Source organism: Nelumbo lutea, chromosome 4 (genome assembly GCF_056320005.1).
Source record: "Nelumbo lutea isolate HS-2025 chromosome 4, American lotus-T2T, whole genome shotgun sequence".
Taxonomy (NCBI): Eukaryota; Viridiplantae; Streptophyta; class Magnoliopsida; order Proteales; family Nelumbonaceae; genus Nelumbo; species Nelumbo lutea.
In genome coordinates, this window is record NC_142687.1 from 42,925,698 (window position 1) to 42,944,205 (window position 18,508).

Sequence of the window (18,508 nt, forward strand, 5' to 3'; positions counted from 1 at the left end):
GATAGTTTCATTGATTAAAATAAATTACTTTTACTGGCATTTACACTTTCTTTAAATCTATCCTAATCCAATTGCTACTAACTATGGCAAAAATCATCTGAGTGTGTGGATGGAATTATTTGACATCTGGATCATATTGAAGTGTGCTCAAATCCTACTTGTACCCAATCCGTTTTGTTATTTCCTAGCTGGTATAGATCGAATACATACTTAAATTTGGTAGCGCAGAAGAATCTTCTCTTTGTAATTTCCACCCAACAAATTAATTCCTGTCCTTAGGTTAATTGAAAACAGAGCAATTTTCAGGGGGGTAGGTTCTAGAACTATAACCTATAGTCACAGGGGGGATAGGTTTAATCGAGGTTGAGTTGTCTAGAATTTATAATTAATTTTGCTTGATTAAAGAAAAGTATTGACACGATGAAGAAAGAAGATTGAAATTATTTGAAACCATCTAATGCTATATATGACATTTCGGTAACTTCAATCATTTATTCATAATCTTGAGCCTCTGGTATTTTCCTTAACTATAGAAAACATCTGTCAAATAGAGGATTTGGTTTTCATAATTTTTCATGGTTTCGAAGAATCTAATAATTGACACGAAATGAAAGGGAATTTTAAGGTAAAATGTTTTTACCTTTAATCTTGCATGAGAGATGCTGATTTGCTGCTGAATCTCTCTTCCATAATTGATTTCAATGTGGGGGATGTGGCATATCTTGATCCGGTCTTCTCCGAATTCTTTCTTGTAGCGTTCTTCTAGTAGACGACAACCACTGATTTCCAACTCGTGTAGCGAGGCGAGACGCTGCGACTCTTCAGGAATGGACATAATGGAATCGCAAAAGCGGATCGACAAGGTTTGAAGTGAAAGCACCTACATCACCATATAACACCAATTCCTCAAGCTGTTCAAGAAGGCTTGACGAAGATGGCGTCCAAGTCAACTGAGGACAGTTCTCTGTTATTAGTACTTCGGCAGGGAAGAGATGGGGCAGCTCTTTTAACCTGGGGCATTCCTCAAAGCAATGGAAGTGGTCTCCCTACCATTATCTATTTATTCCAAGTTGTTCATATCACAGGTTCTAAGAATGAGCAATTCAGGGAACATTTTCTTGACTTCACCACCAGTCGTCTGAGTAGGATCGGCCCCGTCTGTTCCAAAAAACCAAGTTGTTCATATCTCTTTCGAAGTCCTGAAAAAATGACCTCATAGCCAAGATATCAAAATAATCTTCACCTACCATCTCTATAGTTCTTGCTGATGAACTGTTATTACTAAGGAAACCTTGTGCCATCCACAACTTGATCAATTCATACTTACGTATCCAACAATCTTTGGGAAAGACAACACAATATGCAAAGCATTGTTTCAACTCTGGAGGCAAATCATAATAATTCAACAATAGAGATGGCAAAACATGTTTCTGAAACAATGCTTTGCAGAAAGAGGCAAGCCTTTACACTTCTTTGCAATTTTCATGCCAATGCCTTCCAACATTTCACACTCCTCTTTTGTCCTCTCCACAAATGCTATGCGGCTCATCAATGACCAACAATCCTCATCAGACAATACCTTCAAACCTTGGAGGTAAGTTGTGCCCAACATTGTTGCCACTGTTGTCTTGCATGTTGTGACTAGAATCCTACTTCCTTGTGTACCATGTCATCTAGGACAAGTAGATAGTGCCTGTGCTCAAGAGATTGTTCAACAAATTATGCAGAGTTTCCCATGAAATATCCTTATCAATGGTAGCATTCTTGTCCATTGCTTTGACTATTTCCTTGGCAATCATTGTCTTATCAAAAGGCTCAGATACACACACCCAAATTTTATTCTTGAAGTGGGCAGTTATCCTCTCATCATTGAAAACTAGCTGGGCAAGAGTTGTCTTGCCTAAGCTTCCCATACCAACTATGGAGATGATGGGAACAGGGCTTTTCTCCTGCTGATCACTGATCTCACTCACTAATTTGCTCACTATTATTTCTTTGTCTTGATCATGACCAGAAGTGATGGACTCATCAATCAAAGAGCTAGTTTGCAGTCTCTTTGTTTCTTCCCTTGAACCAGAATTGTGATTACTTTTGAAGTTAATCTTTTTCACTAGAAATTTCATCAAGCTTTGCATTTATTTTTCTTATCCTACGTTGAATCCTGCGATGAAGACTTGCTTTCTTGAACCAAAAGAAAAAATAGTTATCGGCACATTCCTCTTTCAATATGATAGTTTTGGTGGTCCTTTCATCCAACACATCGTCCGCCTCATAGGCTACATCTTTTAGATTTTCCAGCCAAAGCTTCACTATGTTGTCCTGTACTTGCTTCTCCTCTGCATCGTTTAGCACAGCTTTTATATTGGTGAGTGTACCAGAGAGCTTATCAACATCTTTTCTGATATTTATCAATCCACCTACTTCTTGTTGGATAATGGAGGCTGATGCCCCCAACAAAAAGGAAACAAGTGCTTCGGCCATGGTTGGTGATCGATCAAAGGTGAGAAGGGCTGAGAGATGGCGGGAACAGAGTCGGGATTTGTATAGTGTCTCCTCTGATGTTCAATTGAAGTAGATAATATTTCGGGCGGGGCCCCAGGAACCTAAATCTGATAAGATACGTGAGGCCAAATATTTTGTGTCCGACTGTTCTAGCTGTTGCTGTATAAACCATTGTACAAGGAAAAAAGACTATGAACCAATCAGTAGATTGAATTAGAAAAAAGTCCAATATTTAAAAGACAATGTGGGCATTAAACATTGGTTTAACCACTAGGGCTAGCAAACGACCACGCAAAACAAAAATCAATTCCAATTATTGATAAGCAGTCTTGATGAACGGGAGACAAAATCATACACACCAGCTGGATTAACCTATCAAGAGTGAAGACATCAGTATTAAATATAGGACCATCTATATCAAATACCGGAATGCTCATGGTGATAAGAAGACCAGTCCGGTGTGCATGGATTTGTCTCCACCCAATCCGCCCATAATAAGTTGTAATAATTAGCTCAATTAGTAAATTCTCTGCTCTTATGTGAATTCCTTCTCTTATAAGACTTTTTCCCAATGAAATTTAAATTTTATATTTCTCAATTTTTTCTTACCTTGTTTTCCTCTCTTCTCTCTCGTTAATCCTTTTCACTCACCTATTTCATGACGCATTTCCATTTACTTACTGACCCTATATATAGCTTCATTTGCTTTGAATACACGGCACAAGATCTCTCAAAGCAAAATCTCTCTCAAGGCAGCTAGTCACCCAGGTCTGATAATCAGTATTGGAAGGGGGCTTGAAATTTTCTCAGCATTGCTGTATAAACCATTTCACAAACTATCAGTGTATGACAGGTGTTCACATATCTATTGCATTGGTATGGATTAACCAGAAATGGGCCGTTCTTGTTTTGGCTAAAGATAAAGCATCCACAAACAAAACATGAAAAGCTGTGAATTGAATGTTTTGTGTGCTTCATGAAGGAAACTATACACACTGAGCAAATTCATTTGTTGTACCGTGTGTTTTCGTCGTGCCAATCCCTTATTGTGACCATATCCGGGGTGTATTGGGGGAGTATCAAATCTCTACTGGGGCGTATCAGGGTGTATCGGGATATTGGGACTGTATTGGGGTGTATTGGCCGATATAGTACGATTTCCTGTATGTAAAAAATAAAATAAAATTTTATTGAGAAAAAAATGTTTTTAACTCTCTTCAAAAGCCTTCTTTCTCTCCCAAACTGTACAAATCCCGACTCTGTTCCCGCCATCTCTCATCCCAAGCATTAAATAAAAGCACAAAATATTTAGTATGTTACAATATTTTGTGCTTTTATTTAATGCTTGGAAATGCTTTTATATACATATACTATCCTTATGTTAAAAATCCTATATATATTTTTTTGCTTTAAATATATGTATTTAATTTTTTTAAGAAAGTTTAGAAAAAATAAAAAAATAACAACAAAATAATATTTCATATTTTTGGTGTAATTTGCCCATGACAAATAATTGTCATAGATCTATTAAAATTTCTAAAATATTCATTTCTTATTTTTTATAATTTTTGAATAAAAATATTTATTTTTCAATTTCAGTATGAAAAATATTTATTTTTTTTGAAAAACTAAAAATATTTATTTTTTGAACTTTTTATAATTTTAAAACAATTTTTTTCTAATTTTTAATTCATAGATTTATTGAAATTTATTGTAAATTATTTATTTTTTATTTTCTTGTAATATTTATTTTTTCTAAATTTTGGTGTGATCTAACCATAATATTTACCATGTTGTAAATTTACGGATGATCTACCACATGGATAAAATTATTTTTTGTTACATTTTATTTTTTAATTTTTGTTACAATTTTTGTAATTAAAATAAAATAGTTGTTTGGATAAGAAATAAATAATTGTTTAAACAATTATAGAAAATGTTTCATTAAATAATTATAAAGCTTATATTTTGTTGTTGTAACCTTATTAGAGATTATCCTTATGTTTCCGTATGTTGATTATGATATTTTTCTTTTTATAAAAATCATTCAAGAACATGATTTATGTATATATAGCTCATTTAGGTCCTATGTTGATTATGAGATTTTTCTATGCATATCTTAATTTTTTGTCTATATCCATGCGTATACAAGGCATATTTTGATACATCTCTTAAATTTTCTTTTCCGATACACTTAGATTTTTTGATACTTTGAACATTGAGTTGGACCAAAAATCCTAGAATTGGTCCGTTTTACCCCAAAGCCACTTTTTGGGCAAAAATCATTACTTTAGTCACCGAACTACTAACCTGGGCAGTCAAATCGTTGAACCATTCGTCCTGAGAATGGTTTTTGGCTGTTTCTTTATTTTTTAATTTTTTTGTTAGAACAGGTTGTCTATTAGGATTGAATGGTCAGACCATTCAACCTAGGAATCGGACCCAAGAACAGTTTCCTATTCAGCCCGATTTTAAAAACCTTGGTTAATAGAGATACCAACTGATGGTGGCTTAGTTGGTAAATTTTCTCACTAGTTACATTAAAGGCTTGGGATCAGATCCCATTGTCACTAGGGATTATGGACTTATGCATAGGGGGATGGACTACCCCAGTTGTGTTGCCCCTTAAAGAAAGAAAAACAACAAACAAATAGTAGGGATGGCAATTTTTACCCTACCCGGTGGGCGCTCGCCCCTACCCTCCACGATGAGGTGCGCTTTTTTTTTTTGCTTGAAGGAGAGGTTTTGGGGCAGGGATGGATTTTGAAATTATACAACTCGTATGGGGACAAGTAGGATAAGGTATTAGGTTAAATCCAACTTGCGTATTGTTGGAAAGTATATAAACTTTATGTACTAGGTATTGAATTTAATAATATTTTGAATTTTATGTGAATGATAATTGATAATTTGTATTTTCTACATGTCTTAATCAAATAATTGAAAATTTTATTGTTTATTTGTGTTATTTTACTTATTTATTGTTTATATATGATAGGAAATAGCGGGGAAGGTTTTGCATTTTCATTTATGGGGAGAGTTTGGATTCTCAAAATCCAGCCTGCTATGGGTTTCGGGGCAGATACGGGTTGGGAAGCCTGTACAAACCAATTTGGTAGTCTATCCTAGGAGTGCAAGTTAGGTAGGCTGGGCTGGATTTAAGCTCATCTAGAACCAACCCTTAGAACTGGGCCTAGGGTCCAAGCCTGACCTAAATCTAAACTGTCCAGCCCAAGACCAGCCCGGATTCGAAATTTGATGCACTTGGGCAATGTATGCATTTATGTATAGCTTACCAAAAGGCGTATGCATATATGCATGTATGTATGTATGCAAATGTGTCTATATATACATAAATGTATGGATATTGTCAATACCAACTCAGGCGAGATTTGGACTAATTAAGGGTTAGGTGCAGGTCTATCCAAAAAAACTCCAAAACTCAAGACTTTTGAGGTTTTTTTTTCAACTTTTTACAAAAATTGCAAAAATAAATGCTGCCGAAGGCACAGCTTAACCAACATATAGCTGCGGGGTTAAAATCTGAAACCATAAGCTGAGCCAAACCAAGTTCTACCGTTAACCCAGAATAATATAGGACATTATCAACAAACTGAACATATCCCTGCCACACGTCAAGCATAAGGGTGGCAATTGGACGGGTTTGGGTGGGTTGAGCTTCATTCCAATCCATCTAATCCACTAACCCATTAATAACCCAGTTAGATAAAATTAAATGAATCCCACCTTAACCCAATTTAGTCCATTTAGATATAAAATGAGAATTATACAAAAATAATAGAAATTGCAGAAAATCTAGGATAATGACCAAAAAATTAAAAAGTTAAAAAATAATCATTTTTAAAGTATATATGTATATCAAATATATATATATATATATATATATATATATATATATATATATATATAATATTAAATTTATCAACTATAAACATTATATAATTATATATAATATCTATATGTATACATAATTATACTACATATATACATAAAATAATAATTTTTTATTGGAGTTGAATTTTAGTTGCATTAGATGGGGTTAAATTCACACCTGGTCCAATTATTAATCAGATGCAAGTTTTAACACCCAAATCTAGGATAATAGGATTTAGAGTCAAATCAGGTATCAAGCTTTTAGAGTCCATTGACATCCCTAACGAGCAAGGCCCAAGCTAACCCTTAAGCTTGATCTAGAGGGTTATATACATTTATATTTTGATAAAAAATTATTTTAATATATAGATAGAAATTTTTATATGTATTTTTCTTATAGTATGTTACAATAAAATAAAAACTTTTAATTTAAATTATATTAATAAAATTATTAATATAATTAATATAAATTACTAAATTATTTTTATAACAAATTACTAAAACAAAAATGAATCATTTTAAACAACACTGCATTCCTTTTATCAGTTGTTGTTGTTTTTACTTCCCTTGAAAAATCCCATGCATGTGTCCTTACTATTCTTTTATATAAAGCAAAATAGTGTGTGGAGAGTGCCCCTCTCTGTTGAATATAGGGAATAGCATGGAGAGGGCCCTTCCACATTGAATTGGACATGTTCAGGCTTAATTTAATGTGGTCCGAAGTATTTATTAAATTGGATTTGACTTGGTCCATTCATAATGAATTGGATTGGGTTTGATTAAATCAATATTCGGTCAATTGATAGTAGATAAAAATACAGGTATCAATGAACCAGATTAACGGTCAATATCCGCGTTCCTCCATTAGACACTCTCACCCATGACTGCCCAGTGCCCACAAATAGATTGGACGACATTTTCTATGTGTTGAATTTTAAATCAAAAAGAAAAAAGATGGCAGGTTTACAGGCAACTACGTCCATTGAAGACAGATTATGCTTTGGAAATTTGCTTTCCCTGTTTGTTGTCACAATAATGATTTCCCCACCAATAAGGAGCCTCCCAAAATATCCCATTAGATTTCAACACTTCATTTTTGTTCCTGCATAAATAAGCCCGAATCAGTTTTAGTGAATAAAAAATTGTGTTGTTCATGATAATAATAATAATAATAATAATAATAATAAAAAGAGAATACCACTATGCTAGCTTTAATAGTATCTAGATACAACATGACTCTAGTAACTTAAGACCCAAGATTTCAACTTTATACTTTTGCTTGCTTTTAGTTGTTCACTTGTTTTTTTTTTTACACATTTCAACATCCTGAGCCATATTTTTACTTTCCCCCCCTAAACCTCCAGGGAGAAGGCAGCAAACAACACTACAAAATGACCATTACACCCGACTGTGGATATTCACGGACTCACGGCTAAGTTATGGGTCCAGGGAAGAATAGAAATGCTACAACATGCATTGTGAAACTCAGTAATACTACAAAATGCCCTTCTTATTGCTTCTCAAAATTCTTGGTTGAATCTCTTACCTGCTTTTCACCTCAGCTTTTTGAGTACTGAAACTCAGTAATACTAAATAGGATACGACTAGGTTTTGGTGGTTAGTTTTATGGATTTAGGGTTATAATACCATTTTAATTTGCGGAAGTATTAATTTCTGTAAATTGAAGAGTAGGAGATTGAATCATCTTGTAATTTCAGAGACCAATATTCAAATACACAAGGTCAGAACTATGTCTAACTCGGCCTACACCTGCCCAAGCCTCCAAGGTAGATTATGCCATAAAAGGAAGGGAAGAAACTGTTAAATTGGTCAAAGGTAGTAACAGAAGTTGTTCTTATAAGGGATAAAGTGCATTAGAAAAACCTTTATCTCCTTTTTCTTTCTGCAGATTTTTCATCAGCATGAAATGAATGATACGTTGGGCATCCAAACCAAAACAGATTCAAGAAGCCTGAACCAAAACAGAGGAAAACAGAGATGGGCATAAAGGAAGGACGAAAGAACAGACCTAGGAATAGTATGAGTTGATGGCGGCTATGCAAGCTGCTGAAGACGAGTCACCACCAGAGCATCTGAAAACAGAATCACCTTCACATGAGCAAGTTCTTAAGATGAAAAACAGAGGAATCTTATATGTAATGTGTGAAGGTGTAAGTTGAGCTAATCTTAAACTACTAAAAATAAAACAAACACAGCCAAAGGGTTTCCACTTGCAAAAAGAATAAAAATAGATCTGCCATTGTCCTTGTTCTTCATTTTCTTTCGATTAGGAAGAAGGGCTACAATGGTGTCACAAACAACAATCGCTGACTATTTTCAAGATTGCAGTCCAAATATGGAGCAAGCGACAACATCGAACAACCATAGCTTGGGGAATGCTCTCAATTTTTAGTCCGCTGACCACAAATACCAGCACTGATGGCAGTGATTTTCTCTAGTCCATTTGCAGTAGTTAGTTTTGCTTTTCAATTCAATCAATAGAAAAAGAAAAAAACACCAGAAAGGCATATAATGACCATTGCCAGTAGGCCAGCACGCAGTAAGCTTTTCATTACAGTAGGTTCAACAACTCAGTATGTACAACCAAAGAAACATGCCTAAAGCAAGCAAGCCATAAGATCCAAAACCACAGTACAATGTGAGAATTCCTAAAATGACTTCATGAATCAGGTTTAAAATTGTTCAGTATTCGGGATGAAATGGTGAACTAATTATCTATTATTTAGGTTCAAATAATGAACTACAACAATTGGAACTCAAGGAGAGATATTTATCCCCCCACCCCCACAAAAAAAGGAAAAAATAAAGAAAAAAAAATCAGGGGGGTGGAGAGTCAGAATAAATTGTTCCTAGATGAGGTGGATGTTGTTATTATGTCCCATAAATGTAAACTCTTTGAATACTCTGAAAATTCTGAACCAAAAGAGAAAAGGCAAGATCTCTTTGAGGAATGAAGCAAATTGTGTGAAGACAACTGATTATGGTGTTTTCTGTGCAAGTCCTCTAGGGACACGGTCTTGTGAAAATCTGCCATGTGGTAAGTTTTGAGGATAACAGACTGCAAATAACAATCATGTGTCACTTAATCCAAGCCAAGCAAATGATAAATTACATACCTCAAACCATGCTTTTCAGTACTTGGAGGAAGCAACAATTTAATAAACCAACTCAGAGATTTGGCAAGTTTGGGTCCATGAATCTAAATCTTCTTCAAATTTGCATTTCTATCTAATCCTCTGTGTGCCGTAAATGGGCTGTGGAGTGACATGTCGTAGTCTGATTGAGTCGGTTGATAGTCCTCCAAACGTGGGGTTTCCATTCTTATTATCCATCACTAATCAATGAGATCACATCCAACCTTCGATTCAAAGCTTAATAAGCACCTCAAAAAAATGCACCTATACAAGAAATACCAAATATAAAAATTTGTTTCCTTCTAGCCCTTATAAAAAGCACTGTATACCACAAAAATGGAACATTGCATCATTTCAATGAGGTCTAGCGTCTGCAGGTGCAAGTCAGATGGCATTCTATTTATAATCTTTTATATGGCCCGAAGGCTAATTTATTGCAAGGAATTCTCTATTAGTATATGGTGTAGGAGACCAAGTGTAATTGTGTAAATGTTACAAACACATGGCATTCTATTTTTTTGAAGAATAATATCCAAGAAGTGAGTACTCTTCACTCTCAAAAAAAAAAAAAAAAGACTATTTTCCTCATACATGTGTTTATCTATTTTCAGAAAAAAAGTGCTAATTTTAATTAAACACATAATTACTAATAGAAAAATCCACTCAAAACTAACCTTTAACACATCATCTAGTAATAATAGATCAATGGTATAAGATGGATTTGGAAGGGTTAAAAGAAAAATGTTTTTATATAGTTGTTCAAACAAAAATAGCCCAAAGAAGTTTGTGCATGGATGACTTTGCCAAATAATTTTATTGGAAGGAAACTACTAATGAAGTAATTAACTTTTACTTCTGTGTAAAGTTGAGCATTTGGTACTTCTGGTAAAATTTGGATTAGCTGAACTCTTTAGCTGTTCAGTAGGCTGTGGAACCAATAATAATGTTCCATGCCAGTGATAAAATACATGAGACCCACATTGAGAGGTTGAATGATTATGGGTCCCATATATTTTATGACTGATGTAGAACATTTTTATTGGTTCCACAGCCTTCTGAACAGTTAAAGCGCTCAACTCATCCTACCACAGATTGTTGTCGCAAAAATCACATTTATAGGTTTTTACGAACCCTTGAAATCTAGGTCAATTGCCACAACTATGACAAAAATCATTTGAATGGGGATGAAATTAGTCGGGTATGGGTCAAATAACCCAAGTTCAAACTTTGTTTGGATCCCACTTGTATCAAATTAATCCGTATGGTATTTCCAAGATGCTTACAGACCCCCATTGTAAAATCAAATCCAGTAAAGATCAAATTTATATTTAAAATTAAGATTGAATTCATTTAGGGCCTGTTTTAATTTTAATTTGGGAACACAATCAATAAGATGTCTCCACAAAGTTATCTCTTTTTCGTTTATTATGGCAATTATTTTGAAATCAACCAAGGATATATTTAGGGGAATTCTACAATATGAAAGTTTTTGTTTTCATTTGTTTTTGGAATCCCCACATCAGCAAAAAGACAAAACATGTTCTTGAACTCTGTTTTTTTCCTCAAAGGGAAAAACAAATTGGTTTTGATTCAAGAAACAATATATGTTTCTGGAACCAACAAAAATATTGGTTTTTAAACAAAAACAAATTTTCTGGTATAGAAATTATGTGATTAATCAGTTGAAAACATGTTTTTGAAACCAGTTTCAAGAGCATGTTTTTTGTTTCAGTTTTGAAAACAAAAGGCACATGCACAACCAATTGTTTTTTGTATTTTAGTTTTAAGAAACAATCTGTTTTCAAATGAAAATGGTTTTGATTTTTCTTTGGAACTGCAACAAGAAATTAAAAACAATTCACTGTATACAACCCCTCCTTAGTAGTTTGACATTTTGGTAACTTTTAGTCGTTGTTTATAAATAATATAATGTATGAAGTTCTGGTGATTTTCCTTAACTAAAAAAAAAAAAAAACTAGGGAAGAGAGATGCCTTGTTAAATTTTTAGAATAATTGAAATTCAGTATATGGTTATTATATATAATTCCAATTCTTTTTGAAATGTTTGAGAAAACCTATGATGCCAAAAAGACACGATACCACAAAGAGCTTTGATCAATCAAAATCCACCCATGTACTTTCATAAATACCATCTGATTTGTTAATAAGTTTATGAGAAATCTAATTGTTGACTTTGACTTGAAAATAAAGGAAAGGGAATTCCATGAGGTAAAATGCCTTTACCTTCAGTCATAATTGATGTTGATTTGCTGCTGAATCTGTCATTGGATTCTTCTTCCACTGATTTCAATGTGGGGGATGTGGCATATATTCTTCCAGTCCTCTCCTACTTCCTTTCTGCAACGTTCTTCCAGTAGAGGGCATTTAAAGATATACAATTTTTGTAGCGAGGAGAGATGCTGCAACTCATCAGGTATAGAATCAATGTACTCGCAACGAATGATAGACAACTCTTCGAGTGTGTGAAACTTCCCAAAAACATTGTGAAGTGACTTGATAGGTAAGAACCGTATTGTTAAATCATCGATCTTATTATCTGATGGTAATGACCTTAAAAAAGCTTCTGCATTCCCAATTAAATGCAAACGGTGAAGGTGTTGTAGAAGTCCAGATGAGGATGGTGTCCAAGTCAACTGAGGACAATCTCTTATATGCAGTGCTGCTTTATTATATAAAATGAGAGGGGGCAGCACTTTTAACTTAGGGCAATCAGAAAGATTCAAATCACAAAGATGTTGCATGAAAGTAATGGAAATAGTTTCTCTACCATAAAATTCTCCCGTACCAAGATCCCAATCTTCCAAATTTTTCATTCCACCGATTTGAAGGATGAATAAATTAGGGAATACATTATTAGCCCAATCACCGGTTTGATTGGCTCCAAAAAACATATGGATGTCCATGTGTTTTATTTTATCCATACCACCTATCACTAGACGTCTAAGAAATGGTAGCTTTCCCAGAGAAGGGGGCAACTTGCATAAGTTTTCACATGCATATAAGCGCAGAAAGCGGAGATTAGGCAACCTATCATCTCTCACCATCCAACTTGCTAGCTTGGTACCCATGTAACCATATATTGTCAACTCCTTCAAGTTTTTGTGTGGTTGGAGACCCTCAAGTACGCTCTCCATCTTCCTCTCTTTCAAGTTGTCATCTTCACCATCATTGCCGTCAAAGCGTAATACCAGGTTGCTGATGTTTTCTCTGTTCTTTAAGTCTGCAACATTAGCCTCATTTTCACTTTTTACTCTTCCCAACCCACTTATTTCTAGTTCCCCTTGAAGGAACTTGAGGTCATTTAGTTCCTTAATTGTACATCCCCCTCCACCCCCACCTATGATGAATTTAGATAATGTGCACAGGGAACTTAATCTACCAATGCTTCTTGGTAAGTAGTGCAAATTTTCAGTACCCTCAATTTCAAGGTGTCTCATTTTAGTCAATTTTCCAATTGCTTTGGGAATTTTGCAAAGCTTTGAACAATAACTAAGCTCCAAAATCTGCAAATTATGTAGATTACTCAATGTTTCAGGCAATTCTTTCAGTTCAGTATCAGATAAATTAAGGTATCTTAGATGTATCAACTTCTCTATCTTGCTTGGTAATTCTTTAAGACAAGTGCCTCCCAAATCTAATGCCCTTAGACATGTTAATTTATCGATTAAACCGGAGAGTCCACATACTTTTTGAGGGAGTTGTAGAGTTCTTAGCTTCATTGCCTTGCAAATGGACAAGGGGATGGTCTTCTCCCTCAGATCATTACCATCATCATCATCATCATTTCCTATTAAAGTTATGTGGCGGGCATCTCTGTACCTCGGCTCTTGCGTGATGTTGTTGCCAATGTCTAATACATAGCATTCCCTTTCCGTGAGAAATTGAGCAAAATCGTGTACCAAATCATGCATCTTGCACCAATATGTCTTTTCACCAACTGTATGAAATTCTTGGAAAAATGATCGCACAGCCAAAATATCAAAGTAATCTTCACCTCTCCTTTCCAATGTTCTTTGTGATGAACTGTTATCAAGAAAACCTTGTGCCATCCATAACTTGATCAACTGATCCTTACCAATCTTGTAATCTTTGGGAAATATGGCACAATATGCAAAACATTGTTTTAACTGCGAGGGCAAATCATAATAGCTCAACAAAAGAGCTGGCAAAACATCTTGCCTAATTTTATCTAATTCCCAAATGCTGCTAGCCAACACATCTTGCCAATCTTGTTTAGTTGGTTTCTTGAAGCGCAAAAGCCCTCCAATGGACTTCACTGAGAGAGGCAAGCCTTTACATTTCTGTGCAATTTCCATGCCAATGCCTTTCAACATTTCACACTCTTCTTTTGTTTTTCCCACTAATGCTATACTACTTATCAATGACCAACAGTCTTGGTCAGACAAAACCTTCAAATTATGGAGGTAAGTTGTGCCTAACATCTCTGCAACTTTTGTCTTGCGTGTTGTGACTAGAATCCTACTTCCCTGTATACCACGGTTGAGGGAAAGCTTTAAGGGTTCCCAATCGAACTCATCCTCAGTCCACATGTCATCTAGAACAAGTAGGTAGAACCTATTTTCAAGGGAATTGCTCAACAGATTATGTAATGCTTCCCATGAAATATCATTATCAATTTGAATCTCCTTGTCAATGGCTTTAACAATCTCCTTGGCAATCCTTACTTTATCAAAAGGCTCAGACACACATACCCAAATTTTATTCTTGAAATGGGCAGTTATCCTCTCATCGTTGAAAACTAGCTGGGCAAGAGTTGTCTTGCCTAAGCCTCCCATACCAACTATGGAGATGATGGGGACTGAAAAGCTCATTTCCTCCCGACTACCCTTACCCTCACTCAGCAGTTTGCTCACTATTAGTTCTTTCTCTGAATCCCGACCTATTGTGCTGGATATGTCAATCAAAGAACTGGTTTGTCTAGTTTCTGGTCTACTGATCGCTTCCTCCCTTGTGTTGTTGTGGATTTTGAACCCAAATCTATCTTTTTCATTTAAAATCTCATCTACCCTTGTGTTTACATCCTTTATTCTATGGCCAAAGTTATGCCGGAGACATGCTTGTTTGAAACACAAACAATGAGAGTACAAGCTTATGGTTGAACGTACCTTTCTCACCACGCTCATGGAAGCATTATCATCTCCTTGTGCTTCTGATTTCGAAACCTCCGTGCTCCATTCGTCCACCAAATCGTCAATGTCGTAAGCTACATCTTTGAGACGTCGTAGCCAAGCTTTCACTGGCTCTTCTTTTAATTGCCTCTCCTCTGCATCCTTAAGCACCGCCTTAATTATCTCAAGTGCATTGAAGAGTTTTCGAGCCTCTTCTTTAACTCCAACAACTAGCTCTACTACTTGTTGGATAAACTGGGTTAGTTTCTCTGAGATAAGGGATGCAATCGCTTCAGCCATATCGATCAAATTGGAGGGATGAAGGGAAAAACAAAATGCCAGACGAATTGTTGGGTATTGTTTGAGTGTAAGATGCTTTTACAATGAAGGGTCACAAGAAAACAGATGGGTGTTGTTTCTTGTTTGTGCTGAAGACAAAATGCACCTACCATGTATTCAACTACCATGTAAATAAACTACCAGTTCATAAAAATTAGAAAAAATCTTTTATTTTTTTTGTTTTTTAACATGAAATGACGCTGGAGAATGGAAGGTTAATTTTGATCATTGAAACCAGCAAAACCACTACATGAAACCCATGAGCTTAAAACCAGCTCCTGTTATGATTCATCCATTCAACAGTCCTGTCCATTATTAGTACTACAATGTTGACCGAACTAATCTCATCAAGAGGAGAGAATGCTGAAAACTCGAATGACACCACCCTTTGGTTTTTTTGCCATTGCTTCTGCCTTCCGCCAAAGGGACAAGGACATTTTTATCTACCATATTTTTTTTTTTATAAATAAATATGAGAATGCCGCAATTGGTTTTGTCCAAAGACCCTGATTTCACTTTTTCAAGTTTTCATTGTGTCATGCATATTGATGTTCCTATATATTATCCCCAGAATTCATTTCATTTTGTTGTTTCTTTTCTATAATAAGATCGATATATCTGCTCGCATGTGATGCCATGTGATTAATATAATATTTCTAATTTTCAAATCATTCATTTTGTGGAAAGGGTACTTTGTTTTCCACACTGCTAAAAGAAAATCCCGTGACTGAAAACTGTTGAGGCTGCTCTAGAATCTCTTTGTTAATGAATGGTGGGAACACATCGAGTATTTTCATCAGAGACAATGTACAGGTAGAGATTTTGAAAATTTGTATCTCTTGAGTTTTATTTTAAAAATTTAAAGAACACTAGCGGGCAAAATTGATATTGGTGTCAATTGAAAAAAAAAAAAAACTTGAGAGCATTTGAAGAGATTTTTCGAACAATAGGCTAAGTTTTAGTCCATTTGGTAAAACATAGAGATAATTTAAATATTTACCATTTTGTAAAATAATATGGTTGCGCATCAAAATTCCATTTCTTTGATTCATTGGATTCAGAAGCTGAGAAGAAATATGATCAGCTAAGTTTTTTGTTCCAAAGAAAAAAAATATTGGATTCATATTTTAGGGAGAAAGATAATTGGCGTTTTTATGCCCATAGGTCCGAGGATCTAGAGTGGTGGCCTTTGCAATAAAGTTCATTATTGGTTGGGAAATTCTCCATTCTCCATTCCTACTAATGATGTGCAATCTTGCAACTCCTAGTTGAAAGCGATTGTGCTTCTAGCTGGTGATGGGCAAGAGATACCTGCGTGAAGAGAGATGAAGGAATCCGGAGTTGCTCATCCGACGAGAACACTCTGATGCTTAAGTTAGGATTCAGTTGCTGGAAGAGAATGAGGTAGCAAGAAAATGAGAAAGGTAGAGAGTGGTGAATATGCGATACCTTGGCCCCTGGGGGGTTGGTGTCTTTATATATTAACATTCTGGCAGGTTCTGAGGGGTTGATCCCAAATCTCTGCCACGGTGATCTGTTGTCAAGTAACGCTCTGGAGTGATTGGATGTTATCGTCAGGATTGGGGAGCAGGTGGGCTAATGCGACTGTTGTAGGGTACGGTCCCGCCAGGCGGGGGACAACCTTCGGTGTTGGCAGGCACGATGCCACTAGGTGAGAGACAATGAGTGCGGTCTTCAGAGTTGTCAGATGTTGCACCGCCAGGCAAGGGACGTGGGTGCAGCTTTTAGGGTTGGCAGGTACGGTTGTCAGATAGGAGGCTTCTCGCGGGACTCAGGGCTACTTAATAACGAACCCTGTAGCGAGCTACCTTGTGGCGAGCTACTTGTGTCGAGCTGTTAGTGGCATGCCGAGGTGATTCTACCCGAGGTGAGTTGTCTCCGAGGTGGCTTATTTGCCTGGTCTGTTGTTGTGAACTTGGTTGTTTTAGTCCACGAACTGGGATGGCCTCGACCCGAAGTACCTTCAACTCGGGACATCATTGTACCCGAGCTCATTCAGAGGCGAGCTGATACTTGCTGAGCTATCTTCTACGTTGTGTCATGTCCATGTGCCGATCTGCTCATGTTAAGTCACATACACGTGTTGCCCATTTATGAGATCGGGCCAAATCACCCTTCATCACCTACTAACACAAATATTTTAAAAGGAATTGCATACAACAAGCCAAAAAATGGATTGGTGGGAAGGCACATTAAATAAAAATCTTGGTGAATGGGTTGCAACCAGCTGATTGGTAAGATCTCCTATTGGTCGTAGGGAAGAATTGGGATAGAATCTTGATGGGCTGCCGAATAGCCCAATTATTTGGCAGTAGTGAACCCAATTATTTGATTATGTCGATCGGCTGCAGCTGCCAATTGGCCCAACTGCCAGATTAGCCTATCAAAAGGAAAGAAACAAATGCCCACTTGCTTCCAATTATTATCAGCTGGGGACTTGCATAACTGCTAGCCTATCAAAAAGGAAATAAACAAGTACCAACTTCCTTCCAATTATTACTAGGGGTGGGGCCTAACTTGTTGCCTGAGATGTACATATGACATGTAAAAGGGAATGAAATATGACAGATTTATTTTGTTCACGCATAGTGAACAAATTGGTTTTGCACTAATTGCTTGGCGAATTAGCTGTAATAAACTTAGGGCCCAATTAATTTATTATAATAAAAGAGGTCTGGAATCAGAATCACAATGGGTTATTCCAATTTCAATTATTTGGTTGATTGGAATGGGAATCCCATTTTTATTCCTGTTGAAATCATATTCCCGGCTGCCATTTGAGGGCCTTTCTTTGAGAATGAAATCTGATTCCAGTTTATTGTAATAATTCTAATTTTGATTCATGTCTGAATTAAACAGATTATGAGAATAAATCACTCCAATTTCAATTCAAGAAATTTTGATTTCAATTTCGATTCTTATTGCAAACCAAATGGATCCCTAGTGATGAATAAGTAGTGCTGCTTGTTTGCCTTGTGCCAACTCTTTGGTAGCCCTGTATTCACTCCAAGGCTCATCAAATCCTCGCTATCAAGTTTTATTATTATATATTTGAACAGTTTGTAAAGGAAATGATTTACGTGAACATACTTTAATTGTTTGCAACTGATAAAAAAAGGTATAACAATTTGAATGTCAATAATAGTTGGAAAACATGTATAGTTTCAATGAAAGCCTGATAACCTGCAAGTCTATAACACCTACACTAATTAGCACTAAAAGGCTGTCTCTGTGTTTTTTTTTTAATCATTTTGTGCATTCCCTCTTATTCTTCCACAATAAAAAAAGGATAAATTACAAAGGACTTATGGGATCAGTGACAAAGTCACTCGGTACTTTTTTTTTTTGCAACAAAGAGCCTCCTGAACTTTAACCGTTAGACGAAGACCCCCTTCTGTTAAAGTTCAAAAAAAATTTCATCCTACTGTTTAAAGTTTCTTAAATATC

The 18,508-nt window shown here is 35.8% G+C and overlaps 1 protein-coding gene and 1 pseudogene across 2 annotated transcripts; both read right to left on the reverse strand.

The window, feature by feature from the left end:
* Nucleotides 1-999: 999 nt before the first annotated feature.
* LOC148855457 (putative disease resistance protein RGA3) lies at nucleotides 1,000-2,608 on the reverse strand (annotated as a pseudogene).
* Nucleotides 2,609-7,170: 4,562 nt separating this feature from the next.
* LOC148855458 (disease resistance protein RGA2-like) lies at nucleotides 7,171-15,148 on the reverse strand. 2 transcript variants are annotated; one of them, XR_016112498.1, is made up of 5 exons: nucleotides 14,699-15,148; nucleotides 11,796-11,971; nucleotides 9,534-9,815; nucleotides 8,426-8,489; nucleotides 7,171-7,498 (listed from the first exon to the last, which is right to left on the reverse strand). XR_016112498.1 is itself a non-coding variant. In XM_088982837.1 (4 exons), the coding sequence occupies exon 1, from the start codon at nucleotides 14,999-15,001 to the stop codon at nucleotides 11,834-11,836; it is 3,168 nt and encodes a 1,055-aa protein (XP_088838963.1). In that variant the 5' UTR covers nucleotides 15,002-15,128; the 3' UTR covers nucleotides 7,171-7,498; nucleotides 8,426-8,489; nucleotides 9,534-9,815; nucleotides 11,796-11,833. The 2 variants fall into 2 exon arrangements, 1 of the variants encoding a protein (XP_088838963.1); XM_088982837.1 differs by having other exon boundaries at nucleotides 11,796-15,128.
* Between the last annotated feature and the right edge of the window lie 3,360 nt (nucleotides 15,149-18,508).

Bases quoted from the DNA above. Each gene is read 5' to 3' on its own strand.
- LOC148855458 (XM_088982837.1), bottom strand. From the start codon at position 15,001: ATGGCTGAAGCGATTGCATCCCTTATCTCAGAGAAACTAACCCAGTTT.